The sequence below is a fragment of the Dermacentor albipictus genome, chromosome 1 (genome assembly GCF_038994185.2).
Source record: "Dermacentor albipictus isolate Rhodes 1998 colony chromosome 1, USDA_Dalb.pri_finalv2, whole genome shotgun sequence".
Classification (NCBI taxonomy): Eukaryota; Metazoa; Arthropoda; class Arachnida; order Ixodida; family Ixodidae; genus Dermacentor; species Dermacentor albipictus.
In genome coordinates this window covers 132,421,477-132,446,487 of record NC_091821.1, presented here as the reverse complement: position 1 = coordinate 132,446,487, position 25,011 = coordinate 132,421,477, and the positions used below count along the sequence as shown (strand labels likewise).

General features: G+C 42.9%; 1 protein-coding gene across 8 annotated transcripts in view; it reads right to left on the bottom strand.

The window, feature by feature from the left end:
• CYLD (ubiquitin carboxyl-terminal hydrolase CYLD) overlaps positions 1-25,011 on the bottom strand; it is a 138,644-nt gene that overhangs the window by 5,164 nt on the left and 108,469 nt on the right. For all 8 annotated transcript variants that reach the window (XM_065424527.1, XM_065424526.1, XM_065424529.1 and 5 more), the window contains 7 exons: positions 24,556-24,793; positions 23,752-23,843; positions 18,784-18,847; positions 16,174-16,294; positions 7,557-7,665; positions 3,945-4,057; positions 2,253-2,466 (listed from right to left, as the gene is read on the bottom strand). In XM_065424527.1, coding sequence (XP_065280599.1) covers positions 2,253-2,466; positions 3,945-4,057; positions 7,557-7,665; positions 16,174-16,294; positions 18,784-18,847; positions 23,752-23,843; positions 24,556-24,793 — 951 coding nt within the window. The remainder of the gene's footprint in view (positions 1-2,252; positions 2,467-3,944; positions 4,058-7,556; positions 7,666-16,173; positions 16,295-18,783; positions 18,848-23,751; positions 23,844-24,555; positions 24,794-25,011) is intronic.

Genomic DNA, 25,011 nt, shown 5'->3' with positions numbered 1-25,011 from the left:
TGACACAAGGACGAAGCTCACGATCTGCAATAAATCAATTGTTGAAAGTTAGCGCTCGTCCCGTGTTCCTGCTTCGTCCTTGTATCAGTCGTGCACTATGTATCCCAGGTTGTATGCCAGTACCAGCTTGAATTACTAGGTTGACCTGTTTCTTCTTGACCAATTTTACTCTTTCTCTCTTCAAATTGAGTTGAGGTGGATCCTAGCTCTCACTAAACTATGATCACTGCACTTTACCCTACCTAACACTTCTACATCCTGTACTATGCTGAGATCAGCAGAAAGTATGAAACCAATGTCATTTCTTGTTTCACCATTAGGGCTTTTCCAGGTCCACGTTCTGTTGCTACGCTTCCTGAAAAAGGTGTTCATTATTCTCAGTTTATTCCTTTCACCGAATTCAACCAGCGTCTCTCCTCTAGCGTTTCTATAATTTACACCGTAGTTGCCAATTGCTTGTTCACCCACCTGTGTTTTTTTCCCTACTTTTTCAGTGAAGTCGCCCATTACTACAGTATATGGAGTTTGCACTTTTCTGATCACCAGTTCAACATCTTCATAAAACTGATCTATGTTATTATTATCGTGACTGGATGTTGGAGTGGTGGCTTGTAGTACCTTTAATCTATACTTCTTATTAAGTTTGATTACGACTACTGCTACTGTCTCATTAATGCTGTAGAATTTGTCAATGTTGCTCGCTATGTCCTTATGGATTAGGAATCCTACCCTGTATTGATTCTTATCTGGGAGATGTCTGTAGCAGAGGAGATGGCCATTAGTCAGCACTGTATAAGCCTCCCCAGTTCTACTGATCTTGCTAAAGCCAATGATATCCCAAACAATGTCTCATAGTACCTCAAAGAGTCCTGCTAAGCTAGCCTCACTCGACAGAGTTCAGCAGTTAAGGGTTGCCAGGGTCAGTTTCCATTAGCAGCCTGTCCGGGTCCAGAGATTCTTGGCACCCTCTGCTGCGTTACAGGTCTGACCGCCGCCTTGGTCAGCTGCTCCGCAGCTGCTGGGGACTGAGGGCCAGGGGTTAATTGTAGGAACCATAAGGGAGGGGGCGGCCGAATACTGCCTCAGGGAGGCCAACTCCTATTCTGGTGAGGGAGTATAATTGTTGAAGCTTAGTGGGCCTTCCTAATTTGGTTATACCTAGATTAGCATAGCCCCACTTGCTCTCGGCATCTTTTGCCAGTGTCAGGCATCATTCCAAGCCTCCACTAATAACAATGCAGTATTTATTCATCTCATTTTGTCCTGTAGCTTTTCACGGCATTACACAGCTATACATTTACAGTCAGAAGTTGCATCAGCCTTATTGAAGGATGACCCCTAAAACCTTAGGTACACACCATATGTGTCATCACTGTTTTTGAAACAAATTTATGAGTGTAAGCAAAAGCGTGTCAAGAACGATTAGTTGTCTACTCGGCTCGAAACTTATTCTAGTTCCACCTCCGTTTTTAAGGTGAGATGTAAATATTGCAGTGCATATAGGTATACAAATTGAGAAAACTTTTACACTGTCAGTGAACGCAGAACCTAAATTCCCGCTGTCAGTCATAGTGCGCTTTTACATGTTCCAACACAATATAGGGGCGCAACCGAACTTGTTACCACCCTGTACAGAGAAGCGTGGTATCGAGGCACCCTAATGTGATCAAGTGCATGCTAGGAGAAAGGAAGAGAGGGAGGGGGGCAGGCGGCATGACACGATAACATGACCCAGTGTGCACTTCCTGCTCATTTTAAGCCGGATGGGAAGGAAGGGCGTGCACCGCTCTGCTCATCTCAGTTCAGAGAACCGGCTTCTTGCATATTTTACCTGGCCATTTTTATGCCAACATTACGATACTTAGAGAAACATAGAACCTTCACAAACGCTGCGAATGGGAGTGAGAGATCTTGTTCAAAATAACTGTTGTGTAGTTCTTGAAGTTTGAATTCGCAGGAGTTTTTCTTGATTCAAATACATAGCACTTTGCCGGGACCAAAAGAGCAGTTAGAATAATCCTTGAATTTTTAAAATTTGAATATCCTTAGATTTTGAATTATTGCGATTTCACTGTACATGCTTTGCAAGCATCAGGTATTCAGTTTCGACAAAGAAACACAATTCAAAAGTGTCCCGTATGCTGATCAAAAACGCCAGTTTGTGATATGGGCATTATCTTTGTTAATTTGGGATGCTCTACATGGGTCATAAAAATTGCAAATAGAATTAGATAAATTGCAAACACACTAACCCTCACGGTCAGCCATACTGTCAAAAAAGCACCAGGTGTGCGTGTGCTTGCCATCCTCTACAGGACACTTGACAAAGCAGACATAGTGGCTTGTTTCAATGCAGACAACTGCAAACAGGGTCATAACCTGTCTGCGAGGCTGAGCGTCCTCCCCAAAACAGTCATTACTCAAAGCAGTCTGTTTATGGCCTTCTCGGTCTTGGTGTTGGTGAACCTGTAAACATGCAAGAAAATACATAAATGGGTGCACTTCCTAGAAACTGGAATGAATGAACATGTTCCTCAATTTTTTGCAGCAGCTTCACTATAGCACTGTCACATTAAAGCAGATCATCACGTTTACTTAATTTTACAATGTCTTTGGTATGAAAGGACACTATTACATAAACTTTCTCCCAAAAGAATTTCTCCAGGGTGTCCTTTTCTTTCTTTTTTTTTATTATTAAAGTTAGAAAGAGCCAAAAGCCAGACTTCACCCTTTAAGGCTTCGCTCTCCTTTCATCATTCTTGGTGTGCTGAAAGTTGCACCTCTCCTTAAGCGAGAGCAGTGCACAGCATAATAAGTCATTACAGACTGCTTCCCTCTCCCTTTCTTTTCCTTGCATGCCCAAGCCAGCTACAAACAGTTTTTGTCACACACTTTTAATGCACTGTCCTCACTGGTCTGCATTCATTTAGTTGTTTGGTTGACCAGTCATTCATTCACGCAACTTCAGTAGACATCCACACTTCCCTGGCCAACATTAGTCGACATATATAGCTAAGGTGCAGTAACCATTAAAAGAACATTAAATCAAATTGAAATTGTGCATGTATGTTGTAGACTTTGTCATATAGACTACTAATGCACAATCATGCCAGAGTCCATAGCTTACTTTATAGAATGTAGAAGAAGAGAAAATGGCTGGCAACTCCATAAGTGCTGGCATGAACTACAAAGCAACAGTCAATAACATGCACATGATTGGTTGATATGGCCACATTTTGTTGACCATGCAATCATGTTCCATATAGCATACTCGTATTATCTGAGAGACTTTAAGTGCAAGAATAAGCTAGCTGGAACACTGATCATCAGCTTTAAGCAAAACCTGGCTCTGGTTCGTATCAGAACAGACGCTCATGGTGCACAGTATCAGAATCTGTGCAGTGACACAGAAACCGTGCAATCAGCTCTGTCTCAAAAGGGATGTGCACACAAACCCAGATGTGCATGCGCAACTAGAATGAAATAGTTTATGAGCCTGAGTTCTCTCTTAGCTTGCATAAAGAACACTCCATTTCTGGCACTAGCCTTCAGTGTTCACTCAGGAGATTTCCTTTGCCAAGTGCTCAGTGTGTAGGTGTTTCTTGTCCACCTGCATTTTTGTTGAGGCTGGATAACCCGATGTTATGAAGTCGAGCCAAGCCAAGGCACCTGTTGCTCTGGTAGCACCTACTGATATAACTATCACCAGCACTTCGTTCATGACTAGCTTTTATCCTTATATCATTGAGAGCGCAAGTACAAATTCGTTTTTTTCAACACATATTTTTAAAGAAATGTATTAAAACAGAACCTGCAATACATCATGTTTGTTGCTAATAAAACAAAATTTCAGATCAATTGGTTAAATTATAATGATGGATCAATGAAATGAAGTACAAAATTTTCTTGTGCCCCTTTAAAGTATCTAATAAGGGAGTGCTTACCGTTTTGTTGCAGCTATCACAGTAACTGGTGCATTCAAGGCCCACATCTGGTCGGAAGCAATTCCAACACTCTTGTGTAGCCTGTCTGCCACAGACATAGCAAAACCTGGGTGCTGCACAAGAGGCGAGATCATATTAAAGCAAAGATTTACATGGCTAGGTGAAACAACAATGCGTCTGACCATGCCTGTGCACAGAAAACTATCATCAGCAATGGCTCGAGCATCGTAGTCTTCTACAGTCAGCTCATTGGCGACCCTCAGGGCAACCGCACAAATGCACTAGTGCCACTGCTCCAACATTCGTCGTCTTCTTCGACAGCTAGCTCCGTTGCCGCTCATCATTCCAGCGTAGAATTTCACTTCACTTCTCTTCTGTCATTGTAACGGGGAAGCTGCGTTTATGGGGGTTTTAGCCATTGATTGTCTTACATAACGGCCAGATTTAATTTTGAAGCAATTTAATTACAAAGAATTGCAAGCGACAATGGCAGGTGGATGCTGCTAACTACGTCGCCGAAAAGCTCGAGACATAGAATGCAAGCGACAACGGCGGACTGCGGGCACACCGCCACTGACGTCTTTCTCTCCGTAGCAGCCGAACATGCGTGTAACCTCAATAAGAAACAGAAAGACATGACCATTAATTGAGAAAGACTTCAATGAACCATCAGGATTAACCCAGTGACAAACACCAGGGCTGCACATTTCAGCTTCGCTGGTTAACCATCTGTATGGAGTGCTTGGGCGATGATTTTAATTAAGACCGCTGTGTTAATAAAAATAAAAATCGTGAGCCATTCCACTACGTGAAGGTGGATGACCAGCAAAGGTGTTTAGCACATGGCACAGATGTGACACAGAATTTTGAACAAAGGTACGAACAAATTTATTTATATACATTTGCGTGGAATATATATATATATCCTCTGCATTACAACAGGGATGAGCCATTGCAGTTTTTGATTGTTTAGGGGGGTATGAGCCATTGCTGATGATAGTTTCTGTTGACGCAGAACAAAAATGCACGGAAGCCTAACCATAAAGAGCTTTGCTATAAAAATTACCAAACGAATTACCAAACACTGAATAGAAGGGCATCAGTTTTCAGCTCCATCCTACTTAAATGACATGATTTATACAATTAAAGTCTATAATAATAAAAATAGCAACACTGACAGTGATAGACTAGTCGTCTCAAGAAACGAGCTATGAAATGACCCTTACAGAAGGTGCAGCTCAGTGGAAAATTACAATATCTCAAACAAAGAAAAGAGAGAGAGAAGAGAAAAAAAACAATAAAAGCAACACACAGGCAGCATTGCTCAGCCTATTAATGGGTGTACAAAGCTGACATGGTTTCCACTCTAAACAAATGTCACCTACATATTTTATGCCGTTTTTTTTTTTTGCTATATATGCATACAATAGTTTATTTTAATGCAATGTGTACATGTGGTATTGGTGCTACGTTCACTTGGATGTTTGTAGCATTATTCTTAACTACCATGACAACTGCAAAGTAAAACTGCACCCTCTGAAAAAAGCTTTAATGGCAAGCACTGGCGTTGGAATGACTTACTTGTACTAACCAAAATGTGGCTTACCACAGATATCTGTGACAGTGAAGTTCTGAGTAATCTAGTGAATTTTGATCTTCACAAACATAGGCAGGATACTATACTCTGTTTCATACATCAGGTGCAACACTGTGGAAGCTATGCAAGTACGATCACCAAAATTTCACTCTGCGAGTTGCATCTATGCCTTGCTGCGTGCCAGCGGCGTCTGCTTGCGCAAGCATGCACGCGAGGCTGCCGCGATGGGCTGCAAATAAAAAACGACAACAAGCAAATTGATCTAAAACAATGTGCTAGCAGTCATACGAGTACATGGTTTCTTTGCTTCTTAGGGTAAATTCTTTTTTTCATTTAGAACTGAGCTTATATGAAGAACATTTTCCCAAGGCTTGATCACAAAACACCGAACTATTTCTAAGTGTGAACGCTGCCACTGCAAAGAGTATCTCTAGTCTCCTCAGCGTTGCACATAATGAATGAAATGGAAATCACATAATGAATGAAATGGAAATAAGGGTGGTGCTGTTCATATTGCAGTGAAAAAACGGCCGATATGCTCCTCAATTCATGCGGCTAGTATTCTCAAAATTTTATAGCTTGTGTGCCATGCTAAAACTGCAGCTGCTACTAGTCAATCAATGTCTGTCATCTTCCTTTCAACAGTAATCCTTATTTTCCCCTAGATCTTAACAATACCTTCAACGAATTTTTTAAAAAAAAGCTTCTGAATGCATGCATTTTGCTCGTAGGGGACTTCAATTACCTACATTAATTGGTTACCAGTTCTCTTTGCCATGTGCCTTAGTTTTCCACCCTCATACACACAGGCCATCTACTAAACGTTGCTTGCTCAAGTACACAACCTGTTGCCTTCTTGTCATAATTTTTCCTCGCACAGCAGCAGACTTGAACAGCCTTCCCTAACACATCACTACCATCACCAATTCGTCTGCCTTCCTGGACAAAATAACAGTATTTTGTAATTAACATTATAACCAAAGTCTTTATTTTTTTTAGTTCCCGACCCTTATGTAATTGCCCGCAAGGGGCCTTCAAGGCAATAAAGTGACAGTGACAGAGAAAGCTTTCCAACTACAATTATGTGAGAGCATCGCTCAAACAATCATGTATGAGTTGGGTTATTCTGCCTTATTTCTGCTATGGCATGCACAGTAGCAAGTGCATTAGGGCAGCTTTCTCCATTTATTTTTGTCCTTATTAGGTACACCATGGAGCCTATAACTTATGTGAGATTTAGGTAATGCCATTCAATTTGATAACTGCCACATATGCTTGTTCCTTTGGCTGATGTCGTCTCTTCTTTGTTGTGTGGACACTAATTTGCCCAATAAACAAGGCTGTTTCTCTCAAGTTTTTTCTGGAAGCTGTCATCACATGACAACATTCACAACGTTTATGTTGAATAGCTTTCTTTTGGCTCCTTGTTAAAAGTCACGTGTCACCATCTAAAAGCAACATCTGCCCTTATGTCAAGAGCACTCATCGAATCTCATGCAATTAAACAACTCAATTCACCCAAGCTTAGCACATCAAAGGGTTCTTGCTCTTTCTTTCTGTTTCATTATTATAGAAGTTCTTGTGCTTGCACAATGAAAACAAGCTTGTAAGTGTCAATGAAACAACTCATATTTGAAGTAATGCTTCACAGCAATGCTTCGTTATTGAGAACTCAATTTCTTTCTTTTAACCCTTCATTCCAACAATACTCACTCATTACATAATCCAGAAAGAACTTTTTTTTCCCACACTGTGCATGAAGAAAGTGAGCAGAAAGCAAAAGTGCTAAACAAGAGTACAAGTATGCACCCTATTGCCCTGTAGTGCACTTCTGGAATTTCGAGACCAAACAATTGCTTTCACTTAAGAAATATTTTACTTTCTTTCTACTAATCTAAGAAACAAGGCTTTTCAAAAGTCACATAGCACATTTGTCAGAATGCACTTCCCATTCAGTTTTTCCAAAAATAAAAAAACATCACTGCACAAAGCACGCACTTTCTTCAAGGACTTACAATTTTCCAAGGCATCTGTAATGTCCAACTTCAGACTCGGTACAATGTGGTCATACAGCTTAAACTGCTTGCCACAACGAGGCATCTGGATGATCAATGCTTTTGGAATCTGCAACAAATATATAAACAGTTGGTTCCCGAAAAGTGTGCACGCGTAATCATTCTTTACTGAAACTAAAATATTTTAGCAGGAAGGTTCGCAGATCACCTGAGGGTGATTACATAGCTTGCTATACACTTTCTGTGCCCTTGCAATCGCTCAACTTCCTCACCTGGCCTCGTTACATTTCGCCCATTCCGGGCTGACACCACCTTCCCTAGGAACACTATCAATGCATCTGCAAGCTGTGGCCAGCAGGAAGAAAAGGCATAAAGGTAGCATGTGCACGTCTGCAAGTCTAAAATGTGACAAAACCTATTTGCCTGGATAAAGCAGTGGCTGAGGATAAAGGATAAAATGAGTATAAAGCTTAACAACATATTGTAGTGCAAAAGCACATTCACAAAGAAGATGCAGAGATATACATCACAGGTGCTTTTTTGGGCAGAGGGGGGCACTACTAACATTATTTGAAAGACAGCAAGATACAGTGTGTGTGTGTGTGTGTATGTATGTATATATATATATATATATATATATATATATATATATATATATATATATATATATATATATATATATATATATATATATATACAGTAAAAGCTCGTTAATTCAAACCGCAAGGGGAAGCCGCTTCAGTTCGAATTAACGAAAGTTCGAACTAACGAAAGCGAAGGAGGGCAACAGTACACTGCGATTTGGAAGCAGTAGGGCATGTCAGAAATTTGGTGTCAGAAAGTGATGGCGTGTGCCACACGCCATCTTCAAGTCGAAGCTCTGTGTCCCACTGTGCCACACCACCGATGTCCACCGAAACGAAGGTTAGCCGAGGCTTAACACCATCACAATGAATCGCGACGGCCGATACCTCCTAAGGTGAAAACAGAGGTGCACAACCAATGAAGACTGCCGAGACAAAGACGCTGAACATGTGAAGGTGGCGAAGGCCCTGATTCGTTGGTTCTTGATTGCAAGCGCAGCTGCGACGTACTTGATTCGCTGTGTTTTGGAGCTTGCCGTGCCATCTCCTCACAACATTAGCAGCTGTACAAGATTTGCAAAGCCTCCGAGATTCGCAACGGGCAAGAAGTCTCGGAGGTTACCTAGAACGGAGAGGCAGCAGCCGCCGCTGCCTTCTGGCTGACCCCGCGTCGGTTAGATTTTTTTCCGATTTTGCCTTCTCTCGCCGTTCTCTCCGTTTCGGAGGCAATACAGCCTTGTGTGTAGGCAGTAGACGCGCTTCTCTGGCCGTGTGCCAGGCGAGCGTAGTTCGAATTATCCGTGAGGGAACCTTCTCGCATTCGAATTAACGGACTTTTTTATACATAGACTTCTGTGGAGCTTGGCCGGACCAAATCGTACAGTTCGAATTATCCATAAATTCGAATTATTGAAGTTCGAATTAACGAGCTTACACTGTGTGTGTGTGTGTGTGTGTATATATATATATATATACACACACACACACACACACACACTGTATTACGCATGCTCCCTCATTCGGTCACTGCCACAGCGGCCAATTTGTTATACATAGGACTTTGCACAAGACCGGAAAATTTCATAAACCACACTTAAGGCTTGACGTTTTTATTCGGCAGCCTATCTTAGAGCTGCAGACTATGTGGGGGACACAGCTAGGCCAGCCTGTTGGGAGCGGAGAACACGACAGGCAGAAAAAGGGAGGGGGGGAGGGAAAATGTGCCTGCGACCTGTGTGTGCATGCGACGTGATTGTGCCTTCGCACTACATGTCATTACGCAAACATCAACTAACACGACAAGTCCTCCTGCAGAGTATAAAGCAGTCGCTGCTTTCATCTGTGAAGTTGACTACAGGCTACCGAGTAAAATTAACAGGAGGAAAAACTATGGGCCGGCGCCAGTGTGAGCGCGAGTCGTGATAATGTCACGCTGGGTGAGGAGTAGACGTACAGCTTCAGACGTGCTATTGCGAGTTGGCAAACATTGGCACAGCGCCCCTTACGACGCCGCAAGGAACTACTTTTGTAGTCCCTCGCGGTGGGAGCACAGCATACGTGGCCACTGTTTCTGACGGTGCCCGGCATCATCTGCTTCTGGCCATTTGCACTGGGTTGTCGGATGATGCCATAAAAGTTTTGCGCCAGTGCGGTTTGCACTCAAGGAATAAAAGACCTGTAGACCATTTTAGTGCAAATGTTTTATTCAAGATTTATATTTACGATCACATGCTTTTTATATGGTAATAAGAGCAAAAAACTAGCGCACTTGAGAGATCAAATGATCTGCAATCGCAGCCAGGCGCATATAGAAAAGGCAGACGATCGGCAACCATAACCTTGCGCATACAGAAAACTGCACTTGGTGCTTTTCAAATTTTTTGACGCAGGAACAGAAGGAACAGGAATAGAACAGGAACAGAACTGTCCACTATAATGTAATAAAAAATGAGAACTTGTTCTACTTTATTATCATGCCCATAAAAAGTGCGAATCAGTGTATGTGAGACATAGCTAATATGCGGCAAAACAAAATTTCATTATATTTCTGCACCACATATGGGCAGACATGCACAGACGGAACAGCAGAATAGAGCAGAGTCTGCTGCTCACTTCGAGCAGTCAGAATCATCCCTTCATAATTTCTGCAGTTTCTCCACTGCTCCTCTATGATGTAAGCATTCACTGTGCATGCATTCCCTGATTATCAAAAATGGGGCACCAATACTTCGTCCCAAACTGTAACAGCTAATATAAATCCTGAACAAAAAATACTCGAACTTTCAAAGCTCCAAATGACCTTGAACACCTGCAAGAATGGCCGAGACTATAGAAAGCAAGGATCAAGAACTGACAACAAGCGACTACGTCTGCTAAAAGCATTTACCCGGCGGAACGGTTAGCAGGCGTAAATACTGTGCTGACCTTCGAGGTGCAGTCATCCTTGGCCAGCCACAGAAGTCATTGTTGCTGCTTGGGGCAGTACTGGTCGTTCCCTGTCTCATGGTGCACCGGCCAGCTTAGCAAGAGCACGTAATAGCTCCCATCTCGTTTAGTGAATGGTATCGTGTTCGTTAGTGCACTTGAGCTATAGCTACCTGAGGGATACACACATCGTGAATCTAATGCAAGGGTGGTGCACTGGCATCAAGCAGCCACACGCGACCAGACGACAAGAGCGCTCCCCGCGTCGAACAGATCCTTTGCATCGCTTCGATGGCTTCGACAAACCGTCATCTGACCATACGTCAGCTGTCCAGCATTAGGTATGGGGTGCTGTCACGACGTCCACTGCTGCACCCCTGTGTGACATTATGATGACATGGGAAGGAGCCGAGTTGCGCTTCCTAAATTATTATTTCTCTGTGCTACGGGCATATACCCTCTATAAGAAGTACAGACCAACCTGTCCCAGCACGTTTATTGTGCTTTGCACTAAACGGACTCATAGCTCACTTTAGAATTTCAGTAACTTACTTTTATACAAAGAACTGCTTTGGTCATGTGCCACTTGCTAAAAGAAATTGAACTGGTTGGCTTTCTCGTTCTGTGCATCATCACGGCAGCCACAAGATTCATCATCATCAGCAGCTGCCTATTTTACGTCCACTGCAAGGCGAAGGCCTCTCCTTACAATCTCCAATTACCCCTGTCCTGCACCAACCGATTCCAACTAGCGCCCGTGAATTTCTTAATTTCATCGCTCCACCTAGTCTTCTGCCGTCCTTGAATGCACTTCCCTTCTCTTGGCACTCATTCTGCAACCCTAATGGTTCACCGGTTAGCTACACCTACACATTACATGACCTGCCCAGCTCCATTTTCTTCTCTTAATGTCAATTAGAATATTGGCTATACCCGTTTGCTCTCTGATCCAAACCGCTCTCTTTCTGTCTCTTAATGTTATGCGTAGCATTCTTCGTTCCATTGCTCATTGTGCGGTCCTTAAATTGGTCTCAAGCTTCTTTGTCAGTATCCAAGTTTCTGCCCCATATGTCAGCACTGGTAAAATGCAATGACCTTCCTTTTCAATGATAATGGTAAGCTTCCTGTCGGGAGCTGACAATGTCTGCCGTATGTGCACCAACCCATTTTTATTCTGTAAATTTCCTTCTCATCATCAGGGTTCCCTGTGAGTAATTGACCTAGGTAACCATACTCCTTCACAGACTCTAGAGGCTGACTGGCGATTCTAAACTCTTGTTCGCTTGCCCGGCTATTCATCATTATCTTTGTCTTCTGCATATCAATCTTCAACGCCACTCTTTCACTCTCTCTGTTAAGGTCCTCAATCATTTGTTGTAACTTAAGATTAATGTGACCATATTTGAACGTGTAGAAGGAACTTCGTCGACTTCATACTGCAACCTGAAAGCTCAGACTGCTAGTTATTCTTGATGTTTAATCAGTGTCATTTGTTTATAAACGTAAGATTGCAATTTTCGCTGTGCAAACTCAGTATAAATGGTGCTCAAGTGCTGCGACAGGGTGAAGGCCAAGTACTCAGGCACCAATCATCACGAGTTTGAGATGATCCTGACTAAGTTTTTCCACTCCCTGCTACTAACTTTGCCCTGAAGGTAACGGACGAGAACAACATCCCCAAAATGCTTGCACAGAAGTTGCTGCCACAGACGGACCACAATCTCTAGCTGCAAATGACGGCAATATTTGTGTTTGTGTTGCACTTTTCAAACTTCATATTGCTTTTTTGCTAGGCTAGTGTGTCATACAGTTTCAACATGTTAAAGTGTAAGGAAGTGTGTTAGGAGAAATAAGAACAATATCTCGTGCTCGTTTCTTTCTTGTACACATAATTTTTTGTGCAAGCACAATCTGCGGGAGACTGTTCGTGCCAGTGTAGGGTGCTACTGGTGCTTAAGATTCAGTAAAGTGATACAAGCTGCGCTGAAAAAAGGCCAGCTCTAGTGGGCGCCATGCTGTTGCCTCGGTTGCTCTATTCTTGGCTGGCACCACTGACTGGCAGCGAGCACCGGAACTAGGCGCAGTGGCCGCTGCCCTGCGCTTTTTGTGCAAATGTGCAGGTATGGTAGTATATAGGAAGCCATTACTATTACAATGTACCTTCATGCTACCTATTTGACCATTTAAAAAATTGCAAAGCTCTCCTCAGTGTCTCCCTTTCCTACTAATCTTTCTCAGAAAAAGTACAGGCCAATCTTGAATTTGCAGTAAAGGTAATAAATATATTTAACATACAAGCTGAGGAGTACTTCTAATCCAATTCGTAGATATTTGGTTTGAGTGTTTGATGATAAAAATTTTCAAAGATTTGTTTATGGTCATGTACAACCAACCATGGTATTTAAACCTTTCACTGAGGAATACCTTTGCAAATGGTGCTGATAGAGCCGCTGCTTCCCCAATGTCCTTTCACATCACACTAACAATTTACTTCAAAACTGAAGAGGCATATAACTTTTAAGCACAGAGTACAGTTAAATCTGCATACTTCATGACATACTTCTTTAACTGCAGCAACAACAGCAGGAACATTAATAGTATTTAGGACTAGAGAGTATTTATGGGAGTGATTTGGTGAGGGTCATGCGGTATCGCTGATACATTGCGAGAATCATCACAACATGACATGCCACAACTTGGAAAGTATGCCTTTGCATACTTGCCACGAGGCAAGTATGCAAGGGCTATTTTGAGGGAGGCCCTTGCAATAGCAGTATCAGCAACAAGATGAAAAGTCAAGCAATAGTGTGCTGGAGGTATACACACATACTAAAAACAAGGACATTCAAATGGCTATCAGGCAAACTTCAGCATCACCTGCAAAATGACACAGGACAACACAAGTCCACCTAGGCCCATTTAAACCAAAAGCCAGGACAATTTAAAAAGAGAATAAGCGAATGATATGACGAAAACATACATGGAGCCACCCATGGCACATTAAACTTTTATGTACTATATGGTGGCAACACAGGGCTCTTGACTGCCATTATGTCTGTGCCAAATGAGCCTGCAATAAGCAAAAGGCAGTGACCTCATCGGATACATGTGCAACTTAAGAACAAATATTGAATTCAATTTATTTGTAAGACTATTTCTCAAGACTGGCTAGTTGTGCTTAAAAAAAACTTATTTTTGATTGAAAACTGGGCTGATTTATGTAATTTGCTAAAATAGCTTGATCTTGCGACAATATTGGTTTCATTCTTGCTCATGCATATCTGACCATGGAGCAGGGATTTGTTACAGAGTGTCCACAGTAAATGTTTTATAATTAAATTTATACAGAATGCTGCTGGTGTAACATTGTGTGTGCCACTTATGTTCTTAAGGAGAAAATAAATATGAGCAGTTGTGTGACTACGCGACAGAGGGAGCCACACAAGCTTTGCTATATTTTCTTAGATAGGTATTACAAGGTATTGCCTTCATCCCTCGCAAGGTCAGTGCAACCTACAAGAAAAAGGTATACAAGGAGGGAAGACCACGCTCGGTCAGGTGTTCCATTGGGCGAGAGCTGTCCTGTGCCTTGGCTTGTTCCCTGACCATTCGCACTCATACATGGGTGAGAACTGCGTCTTGGCATAGCCCCTACTTCTCTTGCTCGTACCCAATTGTGCCCAGCCAGGTGCTGCCTTAGTGCCTGCTTATCGCTATCATGAATCCCCATGAGGGAAGTACATCAGTGGCATAAATCGCACAGTGAACGCCTGCGTCACTGCCCCGTCGCCTTTTAAGCAGAACACCCTGCTAGATGCTATGTTCGTTTGTATGTGAAACATTTGAGAGCGCTGCAATCACAACACGCAAGCGGGCATGTCAGATGGCATTTTTTTGTATTTCGCGGGCATCTGCAATAAGTGGAAAAACACTAATACCTAATAGATAGAAAGTTAGAAACTGTTCAATCGGACGTTTTATAAAGCACTATACAACTTTATCATTGGAATTGTTTGCCAACTTCTTTGCTTCAGAAGTTGGTTAATTCATCTTGACTAATTATGCAATTAAGCAGAATACAAAAAATATTGTGACTTGCTACATACAATAGTCAGCAACATGCATTTGGTCGCATCGTCAGAGTGCATTGGCATATTTTTATACTCTGGCTAAAGTTAGTTGGGACACCCTGTATAACCCTGGTATTTTTAAATGTGTGTGTAATCTCTATTGTATTTCCTCCAAAGGCAAGATAAATGCGGAGAGAATAATCTTAATATTTAGCTTTAATATATGTGGTTATAGTCTTGCTGGAATCTATATAGGAGAGAATTTTTAACAGACCATCATTGTAAATTATCCAAACTGCTATTTCCTTTAAATCATCAACATTAGTACCTGATAAAAACTGTGTACATCTGCATACACCATGCATTCAACCTCAGTATCTATTTCTATTAAATTATTTATACAAATAATGATTAACAGATGACGTAGTAGGCTTTTTTTAATGATTCTAGCCAATCAAGAGCTTCACGTCCTTTATGAGGTTTGTGCTCAAACCCTCGTCAGTGGTCCACAAGCTGCACTGCAGTGAACCTTTGTGGTGGCACAGTGGTTATGGAATTGTGCAAGCGAAAAAGAGGTTGCGGCTTTCATTCCAGAGGTGACTCCATCTTGGACACTGTCCTGTGCAGAAGTACTTAGTACTTAAATTTAGCTACGCATTTAAAAATCCCGGGCGGCTTAAATTAACCTCGACTGCTCCACTACAGTGTCTCTTAAAGCTTGCTGTCCAATTTTGGGATGTTAAATGCCGGCAATTAGGTATCTGCCCAGCAGAAGCTTATCCACTGCCCCTTTTGGCACGCAAGCCTGGTAAACATTAAAAAAATAAATTCTGGGGTTTTATGTGCCACAATCATGATCTTATAATGAGGCACACCATAGTGGACTACTCCACATTAGCTCTGACCACCTGGGGTTCTTTAACATACACCTAAATTTAAGCACATGAGAATTTTTGAATTTCGCCCCCATTGAAATGTGGCTGCAGTGGCTGGGATCTAAAACCAAAACCACGCATACAGCTGAGCGAGTCACAGGACTTTACGCAGCATGTCATCATGCTTTGCATCACATGATTCCCACCAAATCACCTCCAAAAATGCTGTCCCATTTAGGACAGCTGCACCACAGTAGTAGTTTTGGAGTCAACAAAAATTTGCGTGGCATCACTGAAAGAAGACATAGAAAACAGTACAGTACTATAATCTAATCATGTTCTACTAGACTTTTGTTTTAAAGCACCCTAAAAATCGAGCACCTCTGTTTTCCTTCTTCTCGTTCATTGGTGCTTCTGTAGCTTCGCTTGCCTACTGTCACCTAGACACATTTAAGCAAAATTGACAACAAAGAAAGTTAAAAACAGCAGTGTTGGAGGAAGAGAATAATAATACAAACATGTATGCAGTATTACATACATGCAAAACAAAAAAGAAAGCAGTTTGTTAAAAAAAAAGTTACGTCAAACAGTGGACAAAGTACTAATAGGATTCTGCAAACAATGCAAATAAATAAAAACAGCGAAAAAGAGTAGAAGAGCTGACCTCCTTGAGCTTTAGCTTGGATTCATGAATGGACTGGTGGAAGAGCTGCTGCACAGTAGGAATTTCCAGTTGCTCATTTTTAGCAACAAACAGCTGATAAAGGTGTGTCTCCTGTTGCGAGCTGAAAGAGAAAAATGAAGAAAATTGTATTTTTTAAAAACTAGGTACCAAAAAAAAAAATTGGCAGAGACATTTAAAACAGCTTAGGCATGGGAATGCGAAAGCATTATAGTCCCTTTGGTGAAATGTGTTTTTCCATGTATTCCATGTCCGCGTAAGCTATCGCCTGCATTCTAACTGCATCTCAGTAAGGCCATACCAAAATGAACCAAGCATCTCAATGCACACGCTTGCCTGTGAGGAGTTCATAACTCGAAGGACCGCTCAGTGCCGTTCAATTGGACAATAACACTTTTTATTTTATACCTTAGCTGCGCCGTCACGTGTGCAATGACGCACGCACTAGGCACACCTTTAGTCAACGCGAACTGTGGACCTACCGTGGCGTCGAGCAAGTGTGCTCGTCTCACACCCCGGAGGCCTGGCTTCAGTTCCCACCCAGACCAAAATTTACCAAAATTTCTATTCAAAGCCATTAATTTACTTTGTTTACAGGAACTTCTTTGAGAAATTTGATGTAAATCCAAGCATTTTGTGACATGTTCTTACTGTTTGCGCCGGTGACCATTGTTGATAGCATCTTTCGGTCACGCTGACTACGCCGACGGATTTTTGCGTAACGGGGCATATGATGCTTTCACATTAAAAGAAAGGTTCTTGAACAAAGCTTAAATCCTAAAAATTATTTCCGACACCAAGACTGCGGTGTTTGGATGGTAACATCTTCTGTACTAAATTCTGTAGAAATGATTTCGGGTTAAAATAGTACCTCACTTCCAAACACTGTTGCCATTGCATATTACCACAGATGACCTAAAATGCTTGGCACACCATATGCTTGAGGCCACTTTCGTTACTTTCACTACTTATATGAAAGGTGGCACAATAAAGGATTATAAGGCTGTTTCACACCCTTCAGTGCTCTGCCTACGATGTCATGCCTACAGTGTCATGACAGTCAAGTCGACAATGGAAAGAAGCAATTTATAAAGGAAATGTATGGAAGCATAAGTGGACACAAGCATGCCTTTTGCATACACAGCCTCCACACCACCACCTTATAAGCTTGGGTCACATAAATCTTAAACTCTCATATAAACCGCTACATAATGGAAACCAGCAGCCATATTTACATGCCAGTGCAGCCAACTACCATAACATACAGTAACAGTAGCTAAAGAAAACCACTATTATTTCCTCTCTGCTAACGTTGACATCAAAGCTCAGCAGCATACATGTTTAATGCTGATTGGTGCCATGATTTTGCACAGTGCAAAATACAACGGTAAGAAAAAGGAGAGACACATAGAAGCTCTCGTACACGGCTTCCTTACTGATTTGAGTCATTCTGCATGACAGGTCCCAGACATCATACTTAGCAGAGGACAGCTTCCCCTCATTCGAGTATCATAGATAATGGACAAAAATAAGACCACTGCGCAGTTTAGCTGGTGCTCAGATGCACACAGGAACATATGTTCATGACTTATGCACAGAAATATGCAGTGCATGTGCATGAGGTTAATCACTTACTGTCTCCCTGATGATGGCATTACACAACACTGTCACCGTCAAGTCTTACCATTTCTGATCAGAAAATGGTGAGCTGTATTGCAAATTACTGACATAAATTAAAAATCTGACACAGGAGCACACAGAAATATGTTCCCCTCTTTCAATGGAGAAAGTATGCAAGCCCAGGAGTATCACTTTCATGCCAAAGACCTCTGTCTGAATATGTCTTTCACACTTAAAGGATTCATTAAATATAAATACAAATCCCGCAATCAGCTTCATCTCACCAATATTTGAAGTATGCACACTTGCATATGCTCCAGAAAACAAGAAATAATTTGTTTCCACACATCATGCAAATAATAGCGAACATTCAAAAACAGTTAAGGGCTTGAATTACACACAATTTCTGAGGACCAAAACATGTTTGTGTACAAACACATGCAGAAAACATATTACAGAAGTACAAAAAAGTATCACAACTGCCTTTTTTTCAGTCCAAAAGAAATACAAGAATAATTAAGACGTGCAATACTGAAAATCACTGGTACATTATTTTCTTTATTATTGGCCTGTTGCACACAAAAAATATCTAGATGTTAACCGACTTACGTGCAATACTGGTTTGCGTTGTGGAGTGGGCTAAGCACTTCCTTTATCAGCAAAGGTAATTGCAGCTATCTTCTATGTTTATCACTAATGTTGCCGAAGGTTAATAGGCAAGTCAGTCATGGTTCATGATAAATAAGAACTTCCAGTAACAGATGAGATCTCAAAATGCTTCAGTTAAGAAAAAGTAAAGACACGCTAAAAATACAGACAAAACCTAATTAAAGCCTGGGGTTTTACATGCCATAACCACGATATGATTATGGGGGCCACCCATAGTGAGGGACTCCAGAATAATTTTGACCACCGAAATACAAAGAATTTCAATAACAGCAGAAGCACAGAAATGCTCATCTACATACTCACCTTAGTTTTAAGAATGGCTGTACCTTTAATGCATGGAACAGTGAATTTAGAAACTCTTCAGGATCTGTAAAGAAAAATAATTAATGTTCACAATTTTTTTACAACAATGAAACAAGAGAGAAATTGTCCACTTTTTGAGCCACAAGGCTGGAAGCTATTTGTGGCACCATCCATAAGCAACTACAATTCAAATGGCAGGGTGCTTTGATGTAAAAAGTAGAGTTTCATGTCCCCATCATTAGAGTATGTCACTGTAGTGATGCAAAGTGCCGTATGATAAGACAAGACTATACATTGACGGGGAACCACGAAACCGAACTGATGGCAATCTGATGGCAATTGCTTATACACAACTTCCCTATGTGAAGATCCAGGTCGCAAGAAAACCCTGAGGCTGCACTGCGTCGCACTATAACTGCGTCAGCTAGTGCTTGTGCCTGTCCTGTCCCTACTTTACCAATTACTGTTAATTTTGATGCGTTCCATTTTGTACCATTTGCTAGCAAAAACGAATTCGTGCCCACTCTTCTCTCCACCTGGATCGGCAAAGAAAACTTGTGTTTCGTCTTTGGTCTGCCTTGCTTTATTTTTACGAAATCTCCTGGCTCAATGGTAGATACTCTGGCACCTCGTTTTTCATCAGTGTACTTTTTAGTTCGTTGTTGCTGCTCCTTAACACGCTGTTTCAACTTTTCCGTGGCGACACGCGGCTCCTGGAAAAATTCTCTTTCTGGGAGGCCAACAACATCCAATCTTGTTCTGGGTCTTCTTCGATGCAGTAGGTAAGCCGGTGATGCTCCTGTAGGGAGCATCACCGGCTTACCTGCATGTGGGGTGTGTACCTGCATGGGTCTGCATGTGGGGTGCCCTGTAAACACCCAGGTAGTCCCAGATTGCCTCCTTCAGTGGTCTTCCATCCAATGCCGCAACCTGAATATATTCCTTGAGAACGCGGTTGAACCGCTCAATTTGACCATTGCATTGCGAGTAGTACAATGTTGCGACGCAGTGCTGGATTCCCCGATCACGTAAAAACTGCTCAAAACATGACGTAAACTGACGCCGATTGTCAGTCACAATGCTTTTCGGGTAGCCTTCTTTCGCAAAAAGTTCCAAAAGCACTCTCACTACTGCCTGTGCAATGATTGTGGACACAAATGGCACCTCGGGCCACTTACTGTGGTAATCAATAATAGTGACTGCAAACCTGCACTCCAGAGGGGCTCGCTCCATCGGCCTAACGATGTCGATTCCAAGCTTTTCCCACGGCTTCTTGTGCCACTTTACTGGCTCCAACGGGGCCATTATGGTTTTTGCAAATTTATCTGATGCTTTGCAGATAGCACAATTCCTAACCAGAGACTCAACATCACTGTCCATTCTGGGCCACCAGTACTGTTCTCTCAACCAATGTTTGGTCCTTACAATGCTTGGATGCGATTCATGTGCCATCATGACCAGCCTAGAAGTGAGTGTCGCTGGGGGAACGACCCATTCAGCACGAAACAGTAGCCTGTCTATAACTGACAGTTCTTCTTGTATACAAAAAAACAACCTTAGTTTTCCAGCTAAGCAGCCCTTTCCTGGCCATCTGGACATCACATGCTGCACCACCTCATTTATCACTGAATCCTCAGCTGTTCCTTTGCTCAACACCAACCTTCGCTCAACACCACACACAGCAACTACTTCCTCCACAGGTTCGTCCTCTGCAGAGGTCAAAGGTAACCTAGAAAATGCATCCGCAACAATATTGGTGTTCCCCTTTGTGTACCGCACAGTGAAGTTCTATCTCAAAAGTCTAGCACCCAAGCGTTCAATACGCAGTGGGCTCTTCCAACCCCATTTGTGGACAGCAGTGTCACCAAAGCCTGATGATCAGTTCATAAGACAAACTTGCGGCCCCACAGATGAACGTGCCAATGTTCGCACGCCCATAAACATGCCAGCGTCTCTCGTTCCCCGGTAGAGTACTTGCGTTCTGTTGGAGTTAGTGTCCTCGAAGCGAATGCCACTGTACATACTTCTCCATCGACTACCTGCTGTAGCACAGCTCCGAGTCCATATGCCGAGGTGTCAGTGGTCACTTGTAGAGGCAAAGACTTGTTGAACATAGCCACCACCCCGCATGACGACAGCATCTCCTTGATCCTGCAAAAACTCTTCTCGGTGCTCTGGTCCCACACGAACTTCTGTCCTTTACGAAGAAGCCATCATAGCGGCTCCACCACTTCTGCATAATTGAGAAGAAAATGGGAGTAATAGCCTACGAGCCCAAGGAAAGACTGCAGCGAGATTACATAGGCAGGCATTCGTGTTTTAATCACAGCATCCACCTTTGACTTCAGTGGGGCAAGACCACTTGCACTCGCATGACTCACATGATGACCCAAAAAGGAGAGTTCCTTGACAGCGAACAAGCGTTTCTGATTTAGCTGCAGCCCCGCCTCAGCGATCCGATGCAATACCTCGCGAAGGTTATGGTTGTGCTCATTCTTAGTCTTTCCAAAGACTATGATGTTGTCTATATAAAACAACACGCCCTTGCAGCCTTTCAAGATTTCTTGCATAATTCGCTGAAACGCGGCTGGTGCCAATGCAAGGCCAAAACACTCTGCAGAACCTAAATAAGCCTTCGTGCGTAATAAACATAATTATTTCACAACTCTCTTCGGCTAATTGCACTTGATGGTAGGCTGCAGCAAGATCCAGTTTCGAGAACCATGCTGCTCCGCTCGGCGCATGCAACAGTTCCTCCGGGTGCGGCAAAGGGAATCCATCAATGATTACTGCTTAGTTCGGCTCGCGCAAATCAACGCATAGACTAATAGTTCCATCCTTCTTCTGCACAACCACTATAGGAGACACTCATTTCGCAGCACTGACCTTTTCTATAATGCCTCCATCCAATAATTTTGCCATTTCCGCCGCTACTTTCTCTCGCAGCATCAGGGGCAAACGTCGAACCTTCGCTGCTACTGTTTTTACATCTGCGTGCCGCTTCACAGAATGTACAAAGTTTTTCGCTAATCCCAACTTATCAGCGAAAAGAAAGGAAAACTCACATTATTTAGGCGGAAGCGACTGGGGGCTGACCGTGACTTGTAGACACTCCAGTGTAGAACCAATGATGTGCAACTGTAGCTGGTGCACCCCATCCAGTCCTAGTAATGCCATCCCTTGGGGAACAATGTAAAAGCGAAGGCAAGTCAAGTTGTTCCCGCGTACAACTCTGGCTGTGAACCATCCCAAGACTGGAATTTTCTTCTGTGAAAAATTCCACAGCGTCGTTGTAGCTGCAGCCAAAGGGAACCTGTTGGCCAACTTGGCTCGATAAACATGGTCTGGCAAAACAGACACCGACGACCCAGTATCCACCAGCAACTGAAGTGGCTCATTCTCAATAACGAGGTCAACGACCAAAGTCCTTCGTTCCACTTCTCTGACCGCCAGCACAGTGAGCACATCCTCCTCACTAGCGCCGTCGTTTCGGACCATCCACACGTCCCGCTCCGCCAACCTGCCACAGACTGCTCGAAAATGTCCCATCCTGTGGCACTGGGAGCAACGTTTCCCCTTTACATTTGCATTCCTGTGAATTAGCTAGGTCCCTTGTAGAGCCGCACCGGTAACACCTGCACACCGAGATTGCCGAGTCGCTGTCTGGGCCTCTGTGCCGCACTATTTCCGTTTGGGGTGACCCTTGGTCATAGACCACAGCACTCTCCGCCGCCTGCTCACACATCTGCAGCATTTCTATTGACTCTGCGAGCGTAAGTTGTGACCCCTTCATGAGCAATTTCGGTCACAACTCAGTGCTCCGTACTCGGTCAACAACCCTGTCCCGTAGAGCTGCTTCCAAGAAATGCCCGAAGTCGCACGTCTTTGCTAATTGTCGAGGGCACTCACGTACTCGTATCGGCTCATTCGGCAGTTGCCGACGTAATGTGAATCTACGTCGCTCGACCAGTGCATTGATGGTGCTTGAGAACTGCCGCTCCAACAGGCCCAACGCCTCCGTGTAACTATCCCCTTCAATTGCCTCCGTCTTGTCTTATCCTGCTGGTTTGCTTGCCTCCGGCCCGGCTTTTGTCGTGTCTGACGTTCGTGCTGGCACTGGGCCCATTGTGTGAAAAACACGGGGTCCCTCAACCCCAAGACATTGCAGCAGAATGGCCTTTTTCCGTAGTGGCGGTTGCGCGTCCATCCCCATCGCTTCAAGGAAATATGTGAAGTCTTCGCACTACTGCTCCCATGGAATTGTCGCATCTCCAGCAGTCTCCAGGAAAGACAGTAATGGCGGTAGTCCGTACGCTGCCATCTCATAGATGACGCCCCTTGGAACAGCAGGAAGCCAGGTAAGAAAAAGCAATTCGTCTCTAGCTCGCTAGCTTCGCCGACTGCACCAGATTGTAGTGACGCGAAGCACCGTATGATAAGACAAGACTATACATTGACGGGGAACCACAGAACTGAACTTTATTCTGATTGCAATGGCTTATATACAACTGATATAGTCCCATGGCGGCCCCATCCAAATGCAGCCGCCGTGGCCACATTTCGATGGGGGCGAAGTGCGAAAGCACCCATGTACTTAGATCTAGGTGCACGTTAAAGAACCCCAGGTGGTCAAAATTTCCAGCTGTGGCCGGCATTCGATCCCGCGACCTCGTGCTCAGCAGCCTAACACCATAGCCACTGAGCAACCACGGCGGGTCCTTTTGGATCTACCAATGCCTTTTAAGTTGTTACTGAAACTGCACTGATGCTATACATTTTTTTCCTCTAGGTGTATTCTAAGGGAACACATCTTGCGTAAAAGTAAACAAGCACAATATTTAAGACGGTTCCTTGTACTTTCATCTAGTCAGTTTAATCTTGCCAGTTGTCACAGCCAGAATGCTTACTTTGAAAGATTTGATACTCAAATAATGTGGAGTATTGGGTATACCATAGACATGTCCTCACCTTTTTCCTCAGTAGTGAGCCCCGACACACATCCCAAAGAGTCAAGGAGCTCTCGAAGCCTCATCACATTTTCACTAGGCACATAAAGATCTCTAAAGAAGAAAGAAACAAATCAAAATTGCAAATATGCTACAGTGGTAACGAAAAAGCTTATCTGAAACAAGCACACCAGTAAAACAAAGAGTGTGGTGCTGAAGTTGTTGGGTCTCATACTGATAAAGTTGCAGAATTGCAGGCCAAAGGTTGTGAACTAAAACATTGTTAAGCAATGAACCTGTCTAAAGACATGCTAGCATGACATGGTTGTAATAAAGGAATAAATGTATTTAACCAAACTAGTCGAATATCTGCATTGGTAATGCCAGTTCAACTAAATTTTCAGCTTGATAAAGTTTTCCTTATTCCCCTTCAGTGTTTCATAGTACTCTATGCAACAAAATTACCACAACAATGAAGTCCAAGCACATCTTCACTTCAACAAGGCTTTCGTGAAGCGACCACCACCGAAAAATAAAAAGTTAGAACTCAAGAGCTACTCTTGAGAGTTTGAATGCTAAGAAAATGTTGATGATTGAATAAAACACAATGATCGACTATCCTTGAACCCTCCCAAAAAAAGCAACAGCAGCAGCCATACAATAGCTGACTGTTCGTGGCAGCTTCATCACCATCAGCTGCACATGTTCCATGGTTATTCGTAAATTTCACATCTACAAAGTTTCACAAGATAATTTTTTACGAGTGCCATCAATTTCATCTTTATGGGATCATACTGTACTTGTAGCATATCAAACACATACATACCTGCGAAGAGTGTTAACAATGTCGTCACGCAGCACTTTCTGGATACAATCATATTCTTCTATGTCATCGAGTTGACGTTCCCGATTGAGAATATCATCGAAGATGTAAGTGCATGAAAACATGGCAAAAAGTGTGGCATCTAAGTAGCATGAATTATGGTGTCCCTGTATTCCTCGTTTAACTTTACACAATTCTGCCACTGCATCTTCAGTAAGGCCCAGCCTGTCAACACAGCGACCTGTACGAAAAAAATCAGACAAATGATGCTTTTTAAATTGACACGGATACATTTTGAAAAAGTAATCTCTCCACAAAAAAGAAAAATAAATTCAATAAATATCCACTGGAAGTGTGTGTGTGTGTGTGCGCGCGCGTGCGTGCGCGCGCACACACACACACTTTCACACTACTATCACACACACTATCATGCTTGCAGTGCCAAAATTGTCTGCACAG